General features: G+C 33.4%; 3 protein-coding genes across 9 annotated transcripts in view; 2 read left to right on the top strand and 1 right to left on the bottom strand.

The window, feature by feature from the left end:
* Nucleotides 1-9,792, top strand: part of Asator (asator) — a 67,524-nt gene extending 57,732 nt beyond the window's left edge. For 2 of the 4 annotated variants that reach the window (XM_053765847.1, XM_053765850.1), the window contains exons 27-31: nt 87-165; nt 575-689; nt 1,188-1,302; nt 2,625-2,832; nt 3,489-9,792. In XM_053765847.1, the coding sequence (XP_053621822.1) occupies nt 87-165; nt 575-689; nt 1,188-1,302; nt 2,625-2,832 (517 nt within the window). In that variant the 3' untranslated portion in view covers nt 3,489-9,792. Of the gene's footprint in view, nt 1-86; nt 166-574; nt 690-1,187; nt 1,303-2,624; nt 2,839-3,488 lie in introns of all 4 variants that reach the window. The other 2 variants (XM_053765848.1, XM_053765849.1) reach the window with 2 other exon arrangements.
* A 1,770-nt stretch (nt 9,793-11,562) lies between these two features.
* LOC128681725 (zinc finger protein 761-like) lies at nt 11,563-15,432 on the bottom strand. 3 transcript variants are annotated; one of them, XM_053765851.1, is made up of 3 exons: nt 15,305-15,432; nt 13,996-14,432; nt 11,563-13,150 (listed from the first exon to the last, which is right to left on the bottom strand). In XM_053765851.1, exons 2-3 carry the CDS (start codon nt 14,421-14,423, stop codon nt 11,599-11,601), a joined length of 1,980 nt encoding a protein of 659 aa, XP_053621826.1. In that variant the 5' UTR covers nt 14,424-14,432; nt 15,305-15,432; the 3' UTR covers nt 11,563-11,598. The 3 variants fall into 3 exon arrangements, with proteins under 3 accessions (XP_053621826.1, XP_053621827.1, XP_053621828.1); XM_053765852.2 differs by lacking the exon at nt 15,305-15,432 and adding an exon at nt 15,091-15,273; XM_053765853.2 differs by lacking the exon at nt 15,305-15,432 and adding an exon at nt 14,996-15,273.
* A 418-nt stretch (nt 15,433-15,850) lies between these two features.
* Nucleotides 15,851-21,032, top strand: LOC128681726 (zinc finger protein 845-like). 2 transcript variants are annotated; one of them, XM_053765856.2, is made up of 4 exons: nt 15,851-16,116; nt 16,669-16,864; nt 17,149-17,305; nt 18,645-21,032. In XM_053765856.2, exons 2-4 carry the CDS (start codon nt 16,678-16,680, stop codon nt 20,182-20,184), a joined length of 1,884 nt encoding a protein of 627 aa, XP_053621831.1. In that variant the 5' UTR covers nt 15,851-16,116; nt 16,669-16,677; the 3' UTR covers nt 20,185-21,032. The 2 variants fall into 2 exon arrangements, with proteins under 2 accessions (XP_053621831.1, XP_053621830.1); XM_053765855.2 differs by having other exon boundaries at nt 15,858-16,147.
* Nucleotides 21,033-21,228: the final 196 nt, after the last annotated feature.

Consider the following 21,228-nt stretch of genomic DNA (forward strand, 5'->3'; position numbering starts at 1 on the left):
GCAAGATTTGATTACAGACAGACAAACATTGGGACAGGTGAATTTTGACACTGTTGTAAATTCATGTTATGTTTTTTTTTTTGCAGCAGTGCCGCTGTGGTGAAACGGGAGCCGGTCAGCGGCGCAGGCGCAGGCGCCGGCGACGGATCACAAAGTTTACGAGATGTAAGTTATATAGCATTTAACACACTCGAAAAGAATGAGTGTATGATTGCTACATTAAGTAACAAGTTTATTTATTATACAAATTAAAAAAGTCCCGATTTTCAATATTCATTTCGGTACAACTTTTGAACGGCCGAGCCGATTTTGATCAAACATATTTAGATATGTTTGATCAAAATCGGCATTGAATCACCGCATAAAAATTAGCTATCGAATAAAAAAAAAACCGCTACCAAATCGGTTCACCCGTTGATGAGCTACGGTGCCACGCACACAGACAGACAGACACACTTAGCGGTCAAACTTATAACACCCCTCATTTTGCGTCGGCGGTTAAAAAATAATCGAAACGTAATACCGTTTGAAAAACAAAAAACTGTGAAATTGTTTTTTTTTATTTATATTACAGAGGTCGTCCACAAGTACCTCTCGTATTCCTGTGGCATTGGGAGAGTCGCGGCTAGCTAAATGCTTGTCTTGGAGTGGAGACGGGCCCTTGTCTACTGAGCAGGACCTCACGCCAGGTGACTACGTTTTCTGTCTCTTTCTCTCTGTCTGCATCTCTCTCTCTCTCTCTAGTATCCGCGTGTTCCCGAAGCCAGGGAAGAGAAGATATTCCACTTTCGAATATTCGGCTCTGATTTTATTATCGCCTGTCCGACGTCAACTCATTTTAGGAATGCTGTTGTTGCGTGTCCTTTAGTCGCCTCGTACGACGTCTGCGTTATGATAAGGAGTGGTCATACTCTATGGCGTCACGATTTTGTAAATATCCTATTAATATTATAAATGCGAAAGTTTGTGTTGATGTATATGTATATGTGTATGTTTGTGCCCTTTCACTCCAAATCTACTGGACGGATTATTACGAAAATTGGTACACGGGTAGAATATAACCTGGAATAGCACATAGGGTACTATTTGTTTACCACAAATTCCCACGGGAGCGAAGCCCCGGGGCGCAGCTAGCATGTAATAAAAATATATTTTTGACGTATCTTCTACTATTATCTCGTCTCCAGCGCTCCGTCGCCGTCGTCAAAACGCTAACGAGAAATATTCAATGGACCCGGCACGGGAACTGAACCTGCGATTCGCGCGGCCGCGGCATCGGCAACCGCCACAACATCACTCGAGGTTTGTATTCTATTTTCTATAAAGAAACACTCTCCTCTTTTTTTTTTTTTTGTTAAAATTAATCCGTTGATATCTATTCAATCCTTTGACCGTCTTTTACGAATTCTCGCATTCGCGTAGCTTGAACCTTATATAAGACTACCCACATAATATTCCAGTAAAATATTTCATGTATCCGACACGGGAATCGAATTAGCGAATAGCGTCCGCGGCATGTTTAGCTATGCACGTTTGCATTCTATTTCTTAAAAAAAAAAAAACTTTACTTTATGCCAAATCTAAAATATATAATCTATACTATTATTATAAAGAGATAAGCGTTTGTGAGTTTGTGACTTTGTATGTTTGAGGCGGGTAACATCCGAAACTACCGAACCGATTTCAAAAATTTGTTCACCATTACAAAGGTACATTATCCAAGATTGCTATAGGCTATATTTTATCTCAAAATTCGCACGATAGCGAAGCCCGGGCAACATCTAGTCTACTATATTTTAATTTCGAATTAAATTATTTATTCAGAATCTAGATCTTCACAGGCGCTTTTTTACTTAATATTCAAAAATAAATAATATTTACCAATACTACGAACTAGTTGCATTTCGGAACGACCACCGCTGAGAAGAAATGCCGAAAGAAACTCGTTTAAACAGCGTCGGTCCCTATCATGACAGGTCTTGCCATTTTTTTAAATATAAATAGATGTTGCCCGGGGCTTCGCTCCCGTGGGAATTTTGAAATAAAATATAGCCTACAGTAATCTTGAATAATGTACCTTTCTAATGGTGAAATATTTTTTTAAATCGGTTCGGTAGTTTCAGAGATTAACCACCTCAAACATACAAACTCACAATTGCTTACCTCTTTATATAATCGTATAGATATACAGTTTATATATAGTACAGATTGCGCACTCAAGTGGGCCGGTGCAATGACAATCTGGTTAGATGGGGTATGCTTGACCAGTCTCAGAACATGTGCGATTGTGGCTTCTCCCCACAATCGATGGCTCGCGCTGACTTGATGGCAGCTTCCGATGAAGCCGTCGAAGTGGCTCGGTTCTGGCAGGAATATATTTAGGTAGCACACAATAGAGCGTTGATTTGCCATCGACACGCAAAGAAGTATAGATATAAATAAAATCGAATCCTAACTGATGTTATAAATACGAAAGTTTGTTTGTTTGTTTGTTTGTTTGTTTGTTTGTTTGTTTGTTTGTTTGTTTGTTTGTTTGTTACCTCTTCACGCTCTATATACTCAACCAATCTTCTTGATTGAAGTATGCAGGACACAGTGTAAAAAAGTGATCTCCGTTGTGTCAGGAGCGGTTCGCGCGGCGTCCCGGCGCTGCTGCTGTCGTCGCCGCCGTGCTCGTCCTCGTCGTCGGGCTCCCCGCCGCCCGCCGCAGCCGCCGCAGCCGCCGCACCCGCCGCACCCGCCGCACCCGCCGCGCCGCCCGCGCCCGCCGCGCTGCAGCCCGCCAACGCGGCGCGCGCGCGACGCTTCCGCCCCGTCGAGATTGCGCCGTAGGTGCGTGTGGGTTTCGTATTTTTTTAAAATATCAATGCCATCTTGTTCTATAGATTCTAGGTTATTTGTGTGAAAAAGTTTGATTTTAAAAAGTACAAGATTGAGGGGATATAAATGGATTAATTTTGCCATAGATCTGTTTGATATTTTTTGAAAATATTAATGGCGTCTTGTTCTATGGGGTTGATATTACTTCTGTATGAAAATTCGATGTAAAACGTTCAATGATTGAGAAGATACAAATGGATTAATGTTGCCATAGGTCTGTGTGTGTTTGATATTTTTTGAAAATATTAATGGCGTCTTGTTCTATAGGATTCAAACAAGTGTTTACAAAAAAATCATAAATAATGGTTAAGGGATTGAAGAAATATTAAGGGATTAATTTTAATATTATAATACTTTTAGCGAAGTATTTAGAATCTAAGGTGGCTATGGCTGGATATTTTTGTGAAATATTATCGACGTCATTATAGAGTTAAAACTATGTGTTCTAAAATCGTAAACAATGGTTAAAGGATTGAATATAATCTGGGACAAAGATTGGCAAACATCTGATTAGGACTTCCGACATAATAGAAACATAATTCATCCCCTGTCTCCTGAGCGAAAACAAATTTACTAGTGAATTATTTTAAATATTATTTTGTCCACAGGAGCCGCCGGCGCAGCTTTCAAACCAATCTGATGAGTAGTATTTAATTCTTCGCCTTACTTAACTATATAACGTATGAATTTATCAATTTACTACCACAGAACAAACATATCTAAGTGTCAAATTGTTTTGTACACTAGTCTGAGAGCTAACGATTGTTTTGGGTCGCATTTAATACAAACTTTTAAACTTATAGTAAAAATAAAAAAAATCGTTTATACCTTTTTTAATTTCATAATTCTACTTAATATAAATCCAAAAGTTTGTGAAAATGTATGTTTGTCACTCATTCATTTCCTTATCGCGAAGCCGCGAGGCGTAGCTAGTAAATTATAATTTCTACAGCCGATTTCTTACTCGAAAGGGACAGTAATATATATCTATATATATTTTAATTATGTTCTGTGACTGTGGTACAAATCAAATAATATAATAATGAACGGTGTGATTTTAGGACTCGAAATATGTACATATTGTAACGAAATATAGTCAAACGCACGCTTACTTATAAATTCATATATTATATAGAATTTTTATTGAGGCAAAAATATATTAGAACCACATACATGTTTTTTTTTTCAAGTATGATATACGGTGCAAATATATCGATTAATTAATTAAAGTAACTAAAATAAATTTAAAAGAAAAAAATTTTGTTTGTTAGAATTTCTTTATTTAACTTAAAAAATACAGAAGTATTTCAAGTTTCGGAATAAATATGTGTTTGTAATATATTTGTGTCCCCTTGTTGTTAAAAACGGATATGTTAAGCTATTCTAGTTCTTATTGTGCTATCAATAAGAATGCTCATAGCGTTGTATGATACAAAAGGTACTTGAAATGACATTGTTAAATCACAATATGAACAAAAAATTTGACTAAAGAATCATTTAAAACATCCTGACCTGGCTATTACCCGCGACTTTGTACGCGTGGAATTTGCTATTAATATTAGTGTTAATATTTCAGGTTTCAAAGCTTATCTGAGTTAAACAAAAAATCGGTTAAAAATTCATAAATAAAAAAAAATCATATTTTTTTTTTTCTTTTATCGACCCCTGTGGCATAATGGTCATTACGCCGGACTGCTACACCATAGGTACCGGGTTCGATCCCCGGTCAAGTCATGATGGAAAATAGTATTTTTGAGATTGATTTGGATGTTGTATGTTTATTTCTTGTTTAACTTACTTTGGGGTTAACTCAGAATGTTTTTTTTTTGCAAAATCATTACCTTAGTCTATACATTAGATGATCCACAGAAAAAAAAAACATTTTTCAACTTTTTGAAATCAATTATAACAAATAAAAAAAAATATATATTTAATTTTGACGATTGTGGCGCAGTGGTAAAGTTCTTGCCACTGAACCGAGAGGTCCCGGGTTCGACCCCGGTCGGGTCATGATGGAAAATGATCTTTTTCTGATTGGCCCGGGTCTTGGATGTTTATCTATATGTGTATTTGTTATAAAATATAGTATCGTTGAGTTAGTATCCCATAACACAAGTCTCGAACTTACTTTGGGGCTAGCTCAATCTGTGTGATTTGTCCAAATATATTTATATATATTTTAATATTTTTGTGAGATCTGTCCATGATAGTCAAATAATCTGTCCATATTGTACTGTGTCATGACTAGTACATACTCTATATCATTTTGCACCTTAAGTCGACGTGTTAAGGTCCTCAATAATGTCTAGATCTCTTTAGATAGGCTTTCGGCTTTTTTTAGACGTATAGGGTTGCAATACTCAGTTTATCAAATGTCACAAGTATTTTTTTTCTTTAACCTATTAATGTGTCCCATTGCTGGGCGAACGCCTGCCTTTTCGTATTTTTTTTTTATAAAATAAAATGGACAACACTCAACGACCAAATTTTAAATTCGACTTCGCTCACGTGTGGACATTCAAAACGTATCCTTGTCTTCCTTGTCTTTCTCGCAGCAATCATATTTATGACAAAATAAAATTGACTGTTTATGAACACGGTGACTACATTTAGCGATCTAAATTTCTCATCAGTCCTACAATTGTCTGACGACCTCGGTGGCGCAGTGGTAAAGTTCTTGCCACTGAACCGCGAGGTCCCGGGTTCGATCCCCGCTCGGGTCATGATGGAAAATGATCTTTTTCTGATTGGCCCGGGTCTTGGATGTTTATCTATATATGTATATGTTATAAAATATAGTATCGTTGAGTTAGTATCCCATAACACAAGTCTCGAACCTACTTTGGGGCTAGCTCGATCTGTGTGATTTGTCCAAATATATTTAATTATTATTTATTGTCCTATAGTAGCATATGCACTTTCCAATTCATCTCCACACCAAAAATCGCCCCAAACCAATGCTCTATATAATTCTACTACGCTTATTCATACAGTTAGTATAGAAATGGAAAATAAATCAGGGCGCTGTGTCCTCTGAGCTGGCAATATTGGGTGTTTATCAACCTTGAATAGATCTTGTATAGAAATTAATGTTGCAATGGCAAAAAATTTAGTTCGTTAAAAATTCGTATCTATTTTTAATAGACATACTGTACTTGTGTAGTGAAGAGTTATATATATATATATATATATATATATATATATATATATATATATGTATATATATAACACTCGTCCGTTACTGAGTGACTGACAGACAGCGCACAGCCGAAACTACTGGGAGCAGAAAGCTGAAATTTGGTGTGTAGCTTCCTAGGACAGTGTAGGGGAGCACTAAGAAGGGATTTCCTGATTTTTACTCACATACGAGGTTGTGGGCAAAAGCTTGTAATAAATATAATAAAATAAATTAAAAATTGTGTTCTTTGAATAAATATGACGTTTTGAGTAACTGAGTATTGCTGCCCGACAATAATGCAATTCAATGCTAAGCCATTTTCGATACGGTTTCGCTGTTCATACAGGGATGGATGTTTTTAAATTTATTATCCTTTTTAACCAACGTGTTCGTCTACTGTGTTTTTTAAATTAAAAACTAATTATTGTATTAAAAGGTGCTCATGTCTAATATTTAAAATTTTAGGTACATAATTATGTTTAAATGATATTTTTAATTTTATTTCTGAGTCAATATTTAACATTTCTTAGTAACAAATGATGAAAAATACGCTTTAATTATAATACATTATTATTTCTGATCATAGTAGACGAATATATACGATCTGATATTTACCTGCTCATTAATTTTACTATAATAATTATATATTAAAGTGATTTGCATAATATAAAAAAGCATTTTCCGTTTAGGGAATTATTAAAAAATATATATCTTGTGGAAATCACTTATATAATCTAAATGCATTTGACGAAAATAATTTTATGACTTTGCTTTTATATACGCAATATTAATGTTATACATAACGTATAATATACAGGAGGCATGTGGTAATAGATAGCGCTTTAAATATTGTTTCGACCAACGGCGATTCTCTTAATTTATATAATAATACATTTTATTTATTTTCAAATAATATATTGTGTTGGCGATTTATATATACTTAATTATACTAAAATATACGAGAAAAATGTACAAAATTATTTATTTTAAAAACTAATGTTGTGTTAAAGTTTTTCGTCAAACGTATGACATTTTACTAATAAAAAAAAAAACAGTGGCAACAGTTTGACTGTGTTTACAAATTTATTTATTTCTTGGTCACAAAGTGACTGTGTATTGCTTTTTAACATTGAAACAATACTGGAATTTATATACACATCAATTCCAATGGTAATTTTTGTTGATTAGTATTATTTATTTAATAAAGAAGATAATTGTTATAAATTTATTATCCTTGTGCTTGGAAAATGACTTAGTTTCGAGGCATTCGTCCTCTTTTCTCAGGTCCGTCGGAAAATTGATCGTCAATATTAGTTTTAGTGGTTTTATAAGTCACAAATTAGTTTTTCATTCTTCAAGGAGTCACAATTTCAAATTGATTTTATTGGTAAAATGTTGTAATATTAAATTGTGAATTATATAAATATTGTACAGCGGTAAAGTTCGTCACAAACGCGAAGATTGTATTTTTCATCTTTTGAAAATGTGAATTACTGGAAAGAAATTTGAGAAAAAAAAAACTGCTTCTAGAAGTATATTCTTATAAATTTATTGCTTGTATTTATTCTGGTCTTATTTTGTCTGAGAATTAATTTTGTAATATTGTTGAGGAAACAAATGTTTTTTTTTTAATTTAACACGTTTTTCACAAAGACATTTTTTGATATAATAAAAATAAGTCTAGGGGCAGTATTGGGGAAAAATATGAATTAATTTCCGAAGGTTTATCCTGTATGGTCTAACAAAAAAACATCACGTTTATTTTTTCTCTCGATGTGATAATCACATAAAAATTGTGGCGTTTTCTTGATAGACTTATATTTTTTAAATTTCGCGTATCTGAATGTTGCACTTACAAATTAAAAATTAATAAAGTTTAAACGCTTTGTTACGTTGTTATTGAGAATTAAATTTAATTTTTTTTTAAACTTGAGAATGTCAAATATGTTTTATTATCATGATCTGTCGTAATAGCTGTTAAACTTTGGGTATATAATATTCTAAGATAATAATTATAGATGAGCATTAATTTCATTAGCAACGTAACAAAGTTTTGATTGGTCTATAAAAATGTATAATATAACAATTATATATAATATATATATATACATACGTTACGTAGGCGCCATAAATTCTAGTCTCGCTACGTAGAATATAGAAAATTGTATGTAATTTGTTTAATTATTAAAATATTATACAAAAGTCTGTGTACTATTAGATATTGAGTAAAGTGTCATTTGAAATCTTCGCAGTTCTAATAGTACACGGAATAGATTTAAGTATTACGGTTACGGATGTAATGAGAGTCTGACGTGCCGCCATTTTGTCGGGGCTGACATATGGGCGTTGTAAAAAAAAAGCTTTTACCGCGTCCACATCAACGCCAAAGGCTGTATAAAAAAACTGCGGAGCTGCGGCATTGTTTTTTTTTTTACTTGTCTGGTTTCGGCTTTATTTTGGAAGTTGCCAGTGTTTTCTTTCAGTATTAAAATCACTACAAAGTTGTCACATTTTTTAAATTTTTAAATAATTGTTTTAAAATGTAATTTTGATTTCGAATATAATTGTTTACAAACATATACATATATAGTTAATCAGAAATTTGTTAAAAAATCGTGAAAATGTCCGCATAAGATGCTATCTCAGAACAGTACAAAAATAGGACAAGTAAAAAAAATAAAGTTTTTGTGGCTATAAAGCGCTGGGCGGTTGTCCCTATTCTAGTCGAACTGCTTCCGTCTCCATAGGTGTAAAAATAATCCTCTACACGGAATAAGGATTAAGCTTGAGGCATTTCGTATAGTTTACTCTTTATATGAGCGAAAAATGCTATTATACAGCTTGAGGCTGTACTATGCGCGAGATTGACGCTTTTAAGCAGTATTTTTGTCTTAAGAATGCTCCATATTGCGCTTACTAGTAATAAAAAGCCAAAATTGTTTTCGATCGCCTGAAATATTTAGGTAAACAGTTAATTTCTTTTTGTAAATATATATATTTATTTATTGCAAGCGAATATGAAGTGTGGAAATGACAAGTTTCAAATCTCATAGCATAGTACACCTATTGTATCGTCATACGGAAAAACGATGAAAATGACATTTTTTAATTTTCGAAATGGTTTTTGCCGATTCCCACATATTCACGTATCGTGGATCAGAGGGCACTCAAGAAAATGCCCGCGCGGTTTGATTGTTGGGCAAAGTAAGTATAAAAAATATTAACAGGGCAATTTAATTTTTTTTTTTTTAATATTCAGTGATAATGTTTAACAGAAGCTAGATAGATTAGGGTGCGATGCGTGAACGACAGCCAATATAAACCAAAACACATAGTTTGCCCGTCAACCGCATGACAACATTCATAATGTCGAGGCAATATGATAAATAAGAAATAATTATTAATTATTAATTTAAATATTAATTAACTTGTCATTCATAATGTGCGAGCATTAAGTCAATTGTGTCACATTGTCTATGACGTGCAAATAATTTTCAAAGAAATGTCAGTTGCGCTATTTTTCCGTACGACGGCGGCGTTCTATTCTGATATAGAGTACGATTGAGACTATTTTTGTCAATAAATGTATGATAATGTTGTTATTTAGCCACTATTATGTTCGGTGCGATTGATTGAGGGCGCACGCTGTTTGTTTTTTTTTTTTTTTTGCCATATTTTTTTATATCTACAGAAATATGCACAATGAAATTCAAATAAAAGGTATTTGTCCTTTACAGTGCAGTTTTATTATTATTCTTCTGTATCTCATTCTTCATTCTCTTTTTGATTTCGCGGCTGTGACGCCCCGAAGCTCGGGGTTAGATTAAGAACGTCGATTTTGAAGATTCGCCTGTGATTTTACAACCGTTGGCCAACTGACGTCAACCCTTTTTGGGAATGCCATGGTTACCTATTATGCTGGATGTTGTGAGACATAATTTATACACGAATACGAAGATGAACAGAATCTATGAATTTTGTCAAAAATTCAAACAATACAGTATCGTTTGCAAAATCACATCTAGCTTCAACAATACATCATTGAAACTTCTTAAATTCAAATTATTTATTCTGAAATTAGACCTTCACAGGCACTTTTTCTCGTCAATTTTTATATTTATAGGTATTTTACACAAGCTACAAACTACTGGCATTTCGGAACGACCACTGCTGAGAAGAAATGCCGAAAGAAACTCATTTGAACAGTGTTGGTCCCTATCATGCCAGATCGGCTTACCATTATTGTTTCTTGCAATGTTTTTTTTCTAATAATATATGAAAGTTAGTTATAAACAAATTATTTTGTGAAGGAAAAAAAACTATTTTTATTTTTCTGCTTAACACGGCACCTAGGCCGGTCCTTTGAAAGGCTTGCGTGGGGATCCAACCTTTTATATCATTATTTGATTCACAAAACCTATTTTTCTTGAGTTTGGCGACTACAGACTAAAAAGATAAAAGTCTTAAAATCATGTCTACAAAGTATAATATAATGCCAACTTTGAAAAAAAAAGACAAAAACGAAAGTTTGACAAGGTATACAAATATCATGGAGTTTGTAGGTACTTTGTACGAAGTACCTACTAATTCTATTACTATTATAAGAACATTTAAATGTAATGTTCTTGTGTCTGTGACAAAATTAAGATTCCTCCCTAAACTGTATCGCTACAGTCGGGAGGTACAAAAAATCTATAATATTATAATTATAATTACTCTATAATTATAAAGGATTACTATTTCGATGAAAACAAAACAAACACAAAACAATAAATGGAAAAATTGCGACAAACCATAGCGAGTTTTAATATTGAACAACGCCATCTATCGGAATTGTTGCGCCGCTTCTTCACCTGCGCTTTGACTGTAGTCATTTTTAACGAGTATCTACTAATTACATGTGTAACTATATCATCCTAAATTGAATAATTTTGAATTTAAATTTAAAAAAATTAAAAAATATGTTGTCTTCTTTTTCTCATCTGCGCGTTCCTGCGTCGCCGTGAAGCCTAAGCTATGCTCCACTGCTCCGTTGCGCTCCGTCGACCTCCGCCGCGATGACGGATCAACGCAGACATTGTATGGAGTGTCGATTAACGTAAATTTATAGAAAACAACAGAGCTGCAACGTGCCTTGTTGCAACATGGCATTGCTCCTAGGTAAAAACTAACACTTGGGATTTATATTGTCCTTTACTCGCCTCGTGCGACATCCATGGGAGGATGGGGTAGTCCTATTCTAGAACCACTGCTGTTACTATATGTGTGTTTTTACAAATAAGCATTGTTCTTTAGTCGATTGAAAATTTATATCGATATTTTAGTGTACCTAAAACTATCGATTTATCGAAACTGGCGTATAAACGAAATGGAATCTAAGAAAATGACCAACATACAAAGAGATATCGATTACTTAGCTCATATAAGGACACGAATTAATAACGTTCTTATTAAAAAAATATATAAACTAGGTCATGAGCCCACAAATTTCAAATCAAACAACACTCTTTACATATGACACTTTATTAAATAACCAGCATTTATGCATAATCTACTTCTTGGTTGACCTCATCAATACTACCAACGTGCTTCAACGAAGCAATCTTACTGTCACTCACAACAACGACGTCCGTTAACAAATTACTATGATATCTCCTAACGTGATTGTTCAACAATGACCTCCGCACAGACATATATTCACAGTGACTACATTTATATGGCTTAATTCCAGTATGAATTGTCTCGTGACATAGTAAACTTTCCTTCCTAGCTGCTATGTAATCACAGTATTGACATTTGTGACCATTACCCATATGTATTGCCATGTAATGTTTCTGTAACTCGTATTTGTGTTTGCAAGAATATTCACATTCGGAGCAACGGTTCTCATAATGTCTTTTTTGATGCATCACATACTGGCATTTGAAATTTGTTGTGAACTTGCATACGGCACAGTATAAATTAACATCAGATTTGCTCCGTTTGTTGTGCAAAGCGATTTGGTCTTTGGTTTTAGTCGAGAAATCACAGTTGACACATTTATATGGTCTGTTTTGACTGCCCGTGTGGTGTCGTTGGAAATGTCGTTGCACAGATGCTTTGAAACGAGACATGTATGTACACATATGGCATTGGAATGGCCTGTCCTTATCATCAGACTCCAAAACTTGTATGTTATTCCAATCTATACAATTCGGATCTAATAAATATTTCTTCTGATTTCTCATGCTATCTTGATCCATATAATTGTCTATATATTCATTACTTATTGCACTGCGTTTGTCTTTTGTCTCATTTGTTGTAGGTAAACCCGTTGTGGCATCAATTTGAGAATTATGAACTGATTCGCTGCTAATATCATGACTTTTATGCCCATACATGACGTCATAGTGAACAACTTTATGCTTTTTACTCTCGCACATAAAGTAAGTTTGAAAACTACAATATGCACACATTAAAATATTCTCTTGTCTACTCCTTGTTCTATGTATGTTCAATCTCCATCTAACTCTAGTCGAAAAATCACACATTTCACATTTATATGCCGTGTCTGTAACCTCATTGTGTATCTTTGCTAAATGCCTTGCGATATGCCCTTCAAATTTAGTCACAAAAGTACACTTATCACATTTATAAAAGACTGGCGTTTTCTCTTTGTTTTCATGTGTCCTGCTGTGTTTCAAATAGTTGTGTCTGTACGCCGTTTCATATTCGCAATGTACACACTTGAACTGCTTAACCAAATTGTGTTTTCGGTTATGAGCCCGGAGATTCCATTTGAAATGAGTTTTGTAGTTGCACTGGTCGCACGTAAACACTTCGACCGACTCTGTTTCAGGTGTGTCGTCTTTTTGATGTTGAATCTTGACGTGGCGTGTAAGAGAGTTGCGGTATTTCGATTTATAGTCACACTCGGTGCAGCAGTGAGGCTTTTCCGTTGTGTGTCCAATCATATGCATGACTAGTCCCGTTTTGTACACAGTGGTGTAGTTGCAAAGTTGGCATTTTAGGACTTTCGTGGGTCGAGGTCTGGGTTTCTTGTCTCTCCGCCGCCGCGGACGGTGCTTTCTCTCGCTGGGCGGTACGTAGTTTCTGTAATTGTATAATTAGGAACACGGATTTATAAAATATTCTATACTGATACACAAATTGGGAATTATTTACTTTTCACTACATACTTTTAATACAAAATGCCAGTTCTAATTACTATACCCAAAGATTTATATTATATTACAAGTCTTACAAATCTCTCTCTCCCATCTGAACATTTCCGCTTTCAGCTTTCTTTGTCCCATCACGCATATAATCCTTGACGACATCAAACCAGCACTTCACGTTTCATCTTCTGCCAACGCCAGGCATAAACGACATATCCAGGCATTTGTTGTCTACAATCCTTACAAACCTCTGTACAGAAGAATTCTAACTGTTAATGTAAGAAATAATAATAAATCCATAGGTCGCTGTTCCATATCCGGCTCGAAGGACCATGTTAATGTACGAAATATTAGTGGAACTGTATTTACTCTATAGTAAATAGAACTAATGACTAACAAATAAAAAAGGTCTGGTGGTGTTGAAAGTAAGTGTATTCACCAAGATGGAAGCACAGAGAGAGAGAGAGAGAATCAAACCAAAGACAAAATAGTTATAGACAAAACTAAACTAAATCGTTCCAAGACTAACTTACTGGTTCTGGGCCCTGCAACTATATTAAATAAAAACAATATCCATAGGACCTGTGTATGATGATATGATAATGATACATAGATTTATGAGTGAAAGGATTTATTAAAAGGCGTATTGAGTTGCGTTCATAGCAGTGACTTCCCATCAGGTGGGCCACTTGACTGTTTGCTTCCTCAGTAGTAAAAAAAAAATTACAGTGCTTAGTGTGGGCCATTGAGTGTTGTCTACTATTTTATTAATATACTCACACATCAGTCAAGTCATCTGGCTGCACACCTCCTTCTTCCTCAACCTCCACCTTAACCCAAACACTTGCAAACATATTCATATCATCGTCTCTGACACCAATCTTTGCATTTAAATTATGTCCTTGCTCTCCAGATTCCTGTTTCAAATTACGCAAACCGTATTTCACACTCGACTCTTCTTTCAAATTTGATACAGAATTTAAATCAATTGATCCCTTTTTCGAATCAACATTTTCCATTTTCTCCAGATTTGAATTGTTCGAATCTGGTTTTAAATCTAAATCGTGATTGGAATACTGTGGTTGTTTTGATGTTGCAGATTCTTCCATATTATCATCGGAATTGGAGTCAGAGTTCTTTGTGGAGTTGATTGAGTCATCAAAATCAGCTTCGGCCATCGCAGCATCGGGTTCTGTTTGCTCCGTCATTGTTGGATACTGAAATAATGTTATTTTATTTTAAAAGTTTTAAGTGTGAAATAATATCATTGACTAGAAACAGAAATAATCACATAATAAGTTGTTTATATCAAATTTTAATGTATTTTTATTGAAGCTACAAACTACTAGCATTTCAGAAGGACTACTGAAGAGATTGTGAAAGCTTTGAATCTTCTAGAGTGAGTCTGAGTGATCATTATGCAAATGTACACAGAAACTTGAAGGTGTGGTGGTGTAATGTTAAGGCCCTTGACCCAGGTTCGAATCCTACTCGTGCCACATGAGTTTGTATATCAATCTGACTCATGTATAGTAGTTTTCATGTACCACCACTTGCATAACCAGTGAGGTTATAACTAAATATAATAATGATTAAAAAAGCCTGCTTCAAAAGATGAAATTAAATTATCATAATGTTTTATTTATTTATGTACACAACATATCAGTGGAAATATAAAACTCACTAATAGGAACCTAAGTACAATAGAAAAATAAAAGAGGCGTTAGCATGTACTATGAAAAAGACGACATATGATAAAATAAATAAACTATACATGTACCGAATCAATCTAAAATTGTCCAAATTTTGAAAAACACAAAGCATAAGAACAATATCATAAAGTTTTTCAAGAGTTTAATAATTTTGCCGGCTTACTTTTAAAACATTTTAATGCAATCAATTGTAAAGTAAAAAGCGGATAAAAAACTACTGATAAAGTAATTTTGATACTGGTATTGTTTTTTGTATACCCAATTCTATTCTTGGTCTTTAAAAAGTTCTGTCGATAAATAACACAGTTGATAAAGAAATATATGTTTTTGTGAGTATCAGTAGACTAAGGGAAAATATAATACAACCGTATACTTACGCATTTATTTATAAAAAATTCACCAGATAAACAATTTTTTTTTGTTCAATGCAGGAAAAAATCAATGAGACAATCTGACAGATAAAAAACAGAAAAAAATAAAATGTTCCTTTTTTCTATTTTTTACTTTTTGTTTTATTTATTTTTTTATATCATACGAATATCAAATTATATCTAAAATTTAAAACTGTTACTTTTTTAGCTATTCAAATAAAATGTAAGCATGTTTAGTTTACTTTAGTTGAAAAAGGAAAAAACATAACAGAAAAAAATAGTTTACTTTATATACGGAACGTTCCCATTTTTGACAGCCTTTTTTAAATAGGATTTTCCCCTTTTCTTCTCTAGATCTTTATTTCCAAACAAATTAATGTTGGTTTGGTTTTTTTTAAACTCAAAACTTACTCAAAATAAACTAAAACTACATAATACGTTAGTAATGATTCAATCAATTTCTTTAATCGATAAAAAAATTACTAAGCAAAATTTAATTATTATTAGGTAACACTCTGTCTCTCTTGTCAAAATATTATCAAATCAATCAAAGTAAGTTGTCAATCAATAGCTCTGTCAGTGGTGTTTTCGTACCTTATCATATTTGATCATAAATTAATTATATCTGTGAAATTAATTTTAGTGATAAGTGCAAAATATAAAAGTATGTTTTTCATATAACAAAGCCAATTAGTGCAATACGTAGTTATTTGTTTACCAAAAATAACCTTCCGCTCACAAAAAATGCATTGGCGTCACTTTTTTCTTTATCAGTAATTTTTCCGTGTATAACAGTTTGTGTATCAGGATTTTGAAACGTAAGCAGTATTCATCTATCGTTAAATAATAGTAAGTAGTTTTATTCGTCTAAATATGGTCAACAGATGTGTAAATTGAAGAAGTAGAAGGAATCTTTGTACCTATGCAATTTTGTGACGTTATTGGTATTTTTTTGTGAAAAAAAAATAACAGTTGAAGAATGTATTGAATATATCTCATAAGTAAAAGAAGGAAATAAAGGAAAACTACAACTGCAATGAAAAACCTTACCGTTTTGTTAAGTTCAATCTATTACTATCTAGATTACTAGACCCATGTTTTTTTTAAATTATAAATCCATAGGCACTGCCTGCCAAGAATATTAAAAAATTTTTTTTTTTTTTAATATTCTTGTTAAAAAAATATTTTATTTTTTTTAATATTCTTGTTAGCACTAGAGAGAGGAACAGCCAATCTGATTCTCATATTTTCGCAACAGCATTTTTTGCTGGATAATCATGTATTTTACTTCATGTTGTCAACATCTTAAATACCTAAGTAATTATAATAATTTATAATAAAATAATATATTATACTACTTTGTATTTCAGCTTATCACAATGGATGAATCAGATCATGAAAGTCAATCAGAATCTGAATCAAAAGAGGGAGATGATCACTCTGATGTAGAATCAGAAAACTCAAGAGAATCAAATAATGTTAATGATGAAACAAATCATTCCACTCAAGAAGCATGCCAGCAAAATGAGGTATCAAGTAATTTCGTACCAGAATCGGGTCAAAATGGTGAGTCTATTGTAAATTCAGGTATTTTGCAATTTATATATTTAATTTTTATTTAATTGATCAAAGGGAGAACATATGATTTATCATTGATTTAGATATATATTAAGTTCGACATTAAACATTGCCGTTTAAAAGAAATAAATTTTTAATTTTGAAAGTTCGACTGCAATTTGATTATCATCTGCCTTACATCAAACCTCTAGGGAAATATGTTGCCTATACACAGGAGAATATGTATTGGGAACTAAACACTGGAAATTTGCATTGATTATATTCTATTCTAGATCAAGCAGCGTTAAAGGAGCCATCTAGAAATAACTTACGTAGCTCAAATGAGAAAAACGCAGAGGACAATGCAATGAACAATATGTTCGCGAGTGTGTGGGTCAAGGTTGAAATGGATGACGAAAATGATGAGCCGGAAGACGATGCTAATGACATGTACGTATCCAGATCACAGTTTATCGAGATTCACACTACTGTAAAGGCGAGACAGCCGCCAGCGGCGACGATGCTGTCAGGGTTGTCACAAATGAAAAACATGATACTATATTTAATTTAATTCCAAAATTTGAAAAAAATTTGCAACTAAAACATATCCCACTAAAGCAGGCAAACGCGCTCCTCTGAGTGCTTGACATGTACAATAAATATTTTAACCGCTTAGATATATTTTGGCTGGGCATAGGTGCTTTAAAAAAATGTGTTGTCGAAAATGTCAAAAAAACTAATTCAAAATTATGTTGTGATATTTACACTCTTATTAGTGATTCTTAAACAATGTTTGTAATTCTTTAAACTTATTTCATTTTACTTGTTTGTACTCTATCAGCTTATTCTTTATTTAGCCTGTGGTTAACGTGCCTGGTTTTACGTTTAATTCGCACTATTGTCTTACATTTTATACGTTAAAATTATGTAATATTGTTTGTCCAATAAAAGAAAAAAATAAAAAATAAAAATTTAATCATCTACGTGACGCGCTATGTGCGCCTTGGGAGCGCCCATCTACCAGGCCCCCACGATTGCCCTGCGTGGAGGCGTTCAAAATTCGATTATAGGTCAGCTGTGATAATATTATAAATGCGAAAATCTGTTACGCTTTCACGGCTAAACCGATTTGAAAACAGAAAAAGTTGACTCAAGACTCAAATTCAAATATTGACTTAATTATTATTCCTGAAGTAGTGTAAATTACTTTTGTGTAAAACGACTATACATACATACGACTCTTTCTGCCGCGAGCGGAGCCGAGGGCAATAGAGTTCAAAAGTGTACACAAATATTGCAATAAATACTTTTGTTTTTTTTTTTATTTTTAAAATAAATCAATAGAGAGATATTAATTTTTAATATTTGTTTTATCTATTGCAAAGTCCATTAAAAAGGTCCAGTTTAGTCCGGTTTAGCCATGAAAGCGCACATAGACAGACAGGGAGAGAGATAAAAAACATAGGTCAACATGAATTACAAATAGTTTTTATGAAGTTATACAATCTATACTATTATTATAAAGAGGTAAGCATTTGCGACTTTGTGAGTTTGAATGTTTGAGCGAGTAATCTCCGAAACTACCGAACCGATTTCCAAATTTTTTTCACCATTAGAAAGTTACATTATCTAAGATTGGTATAGGCTATATTTTAAAAATTCCATAGGGAACAAAGCCCTGGGCAACATCTAGTCCTGTTAATAATCTGATACCAAAGTGTTGGTAATATAGTTACTCAAAACCACCAATAAAAAAGTCACATTTCTCATTTACTCTTATCTATTTCAGAAACTACGAACCGTCGCACGCGAAGAGAAAGAGACAGAAAAAACAAAAAGTACAGACCAACGACAAGAAACCAAGGAAATGTCCAACCAAAGTACTAAAATGCCAAGTGTGTGACTACACTACCGTATATAAAACGGGCTTAATTATGCATATGATTGGACACACCACAGAGAAGAAATATTGCTGTTCCGAATGCAATTACAAGTCTAAATATCGGAACGCATTGACTAGACATATCAGAATAGAACACCAAACCATTGGCGGGCAATCTAATGAACCAACGAAGGTATACAAATGCGACGAATGCGAATACACGGCACATTTTAAATGGAATTTAAAAGCTCACAAGCGGAAACACAACGTTGAGAAGCAATTTAAATGCGAGCACTGTGATTTTGCAACGGCGTATAGGCATAATTTTTTGAAACACAGCAGAACGCACGTGTCCAAAGACAAGCCGTTTTCGTTTTACAAGTGTGACAAATGTCCGTTTGTAACTAAATATGAGGGGCATATAACCAGACATTTGGCGAAAATACACAATGAGGTCACCGATACAGCGCACCAATGTGAATTGTGTGATTTTTCCACAAGAGTCAAATGGAGGCTCAACATTCACAAAGCTAGAAGTAAACAAGACAACATATTGCCATGTACATACTGTGATTTTGAAACGTACTTTATGTGCGAGAGTAAAAAGCATAAAGCAACCCATTACGATGTCATATACGCGCAGAAAAGTAAAGATAATTATTCTATGGACACGCATAACTCTCAAATTGATGCAACTACAGGCTTGTTCAGCTCTGAGGTTCATGACACTGATAGCTATATGGACGACCAACAAACAAATAGACAAAAGGAATATATAACTGATCCGAATTGCATCGATTGGAAAAATATCAAAGTATTAGAATCGGACGATAAAGAAAGGCCTTTTCAATGTTTGATGTGTTCGTACATGTCTCGTTATAAAGCTGCAGTGAAAAGACATTATCAACGTCACCACACCGGCACACAAAACAGACCATACGAATGCATCCACTGTGGTTTCTCAACGAAAACCAAAGACAAAATTTCCTTGCACAACCGCAGAAGCAAATCGGACATAAATTTAAATTGCACTTTATGCGAATACACGACAACATATAAATGTCAATATGTGATACACCAGAAACGGCATTATGAAAACAAGTGTTCCGATTGTGATTACTCTTGTAAGCGTAAATACGAATTGCAGAAACATTACTTGATAACCCATATGGGTAACGGATTAAAATGCCAATATTGTGATTACAAAGCGACTAGAAAAGAGAGTCTTTTATGCCACGAGACGATACACACTGGAGCTAAACCGTTTAAATGTAATTATTGTGATTACACAGGTGTGAGAAGTTATCTATTGAATAAACATATGAAGAGATATCATAAAAATTATGTAACAGATACAGTAGTTGTTGTGAGTGAGAGTAAAATTGAATCGTTGAAACATGAAACTAATATGAACACTGTCAGCAGAGAATCTTTGGACTTTTCATAATATTGTAAGATGAAAATAACAATTAACAAGTTTTATATAACGCACGCAAATTCAATAGATAAAAAAAATATATATATACTGACATTTAAACCATTGAGAAGTTGTGTATAAAAGTGAAGTTTTTATTGGTCGCTTTGTGGGGAATTAATTTGTCTTTTATCAAGTTTCTCTGTTGGGATTTGGACATTTTGGTACACTTAAGGCCTAATTTAACCACTTTCAGATAAAAAAATCATTTTGTAATGTGACAGATAAACTAACTGCTAGATAAATCTGACGGATGTGATTAGTTAGCTACGCCCTTTCCAACACTTGTGAATCGCAATTTTTAACGCTCTATAAACGATATGAAACGTAACGTAAACTATATGTGAAACAGGCCCTCATATTAATTATAAGATTTATGCACCCGTTAACGTGGGAGAAACATATGTGTGTGATTTGTTTTTCACGTTATTTAAACAGTTCAATTTTAGGCAATTATTTATCATGATTTTAAATGGCCTTAAACTAATTATTGAACGAATTAGTCACCATTTTTTTGCATACATAACGTATAGTGAATTTTTTTTGAAGTGTCCTATATAAAGAAGAAATATATATTGCTACTATTTATTAATAATTGGTATACACAAACAAAAATAACGGTTTTAGCAAAAAATATATAATTCTTGTAAAATTTTTGTAAAACCACCATTTTAGCAAATTAAGTTTATTTGTGTAATTATAAAATAAGTTATTGCTTTTGTTGTATAGAATCTGGTTTCTTAACTGAAGTATTATTTACTTAAAGATATGGATTCAAAAGTTAAATTGTATAATATATGTAATAAAAATGTTTGATTTGATTTTTCGTCTTCGTTTATCTGTTATAATCTATACTAGTAATACTTGTGAGGTTGTATGTTTGATGTATGTACCTAATCTCTGCGAAACTAGCGAACCGAAAATTCCTTCACTATTAAAAAGATCCAAGATGCTATGCTATAGCCTATATTTTGTCTCAAAATTCCCACGAGAGCGAAGCCCCGGGCAACGTCTAAT

The sequence above is a fragment of the Plodia interpunctella genome, chromosome 28 (genome assembly GCF_027563975.2).
Source record: "Plodia interpunctella isolate USDA-ARS_2022_Savannah chromosome 28, ilPloInte3.2, whole genome shotgun sequence".
NCBI lineage: Eukaryota > Metazoa > Arthropoda > Insecta > Lepidoptera > Pyralidae > Plodia > Plodia interpunctella.

Excerpts from the sequence above, each read along its gene's own strand:
- LOC128681725 (XM_053765851.1), bottom strand. The coding sequence starts at position 14,423 with ATGACGGAGCAAACAGAACCCGATGCTGCGATGGCCGAAGCTGATTTT. Across the intron at positions 13,151-13,995 it reads CCAGATGACTTGACTGATGT|AAACTACGTACCGCCCAGCG; the intron begins GTGAGTATATTA and ends ATACAATTACAG.
- LOC128681726 (XM_053765856.2), top strand. The coding sequence starts at position 16,678 with ATGGATGAATCAGATCATGAAAGTCAATCAGAATCTGAATCAAAAGAG. Across the intron at positions 16,865-17,148 it reads ACCAGAATCGGGTCAAAATG|ATCAAGCAGCGTTAAAGGAG; the intron begins GTGAGTCTATTG and ends ATTCTATTCTAG. Across the intron at positions 17,306-18,644 it reads GAAGACGATGCTAATGACAT|AAACTACGAACCGTCGCACG; the intron begins GTACGTATCCAG and ends TATCTATTTCAG.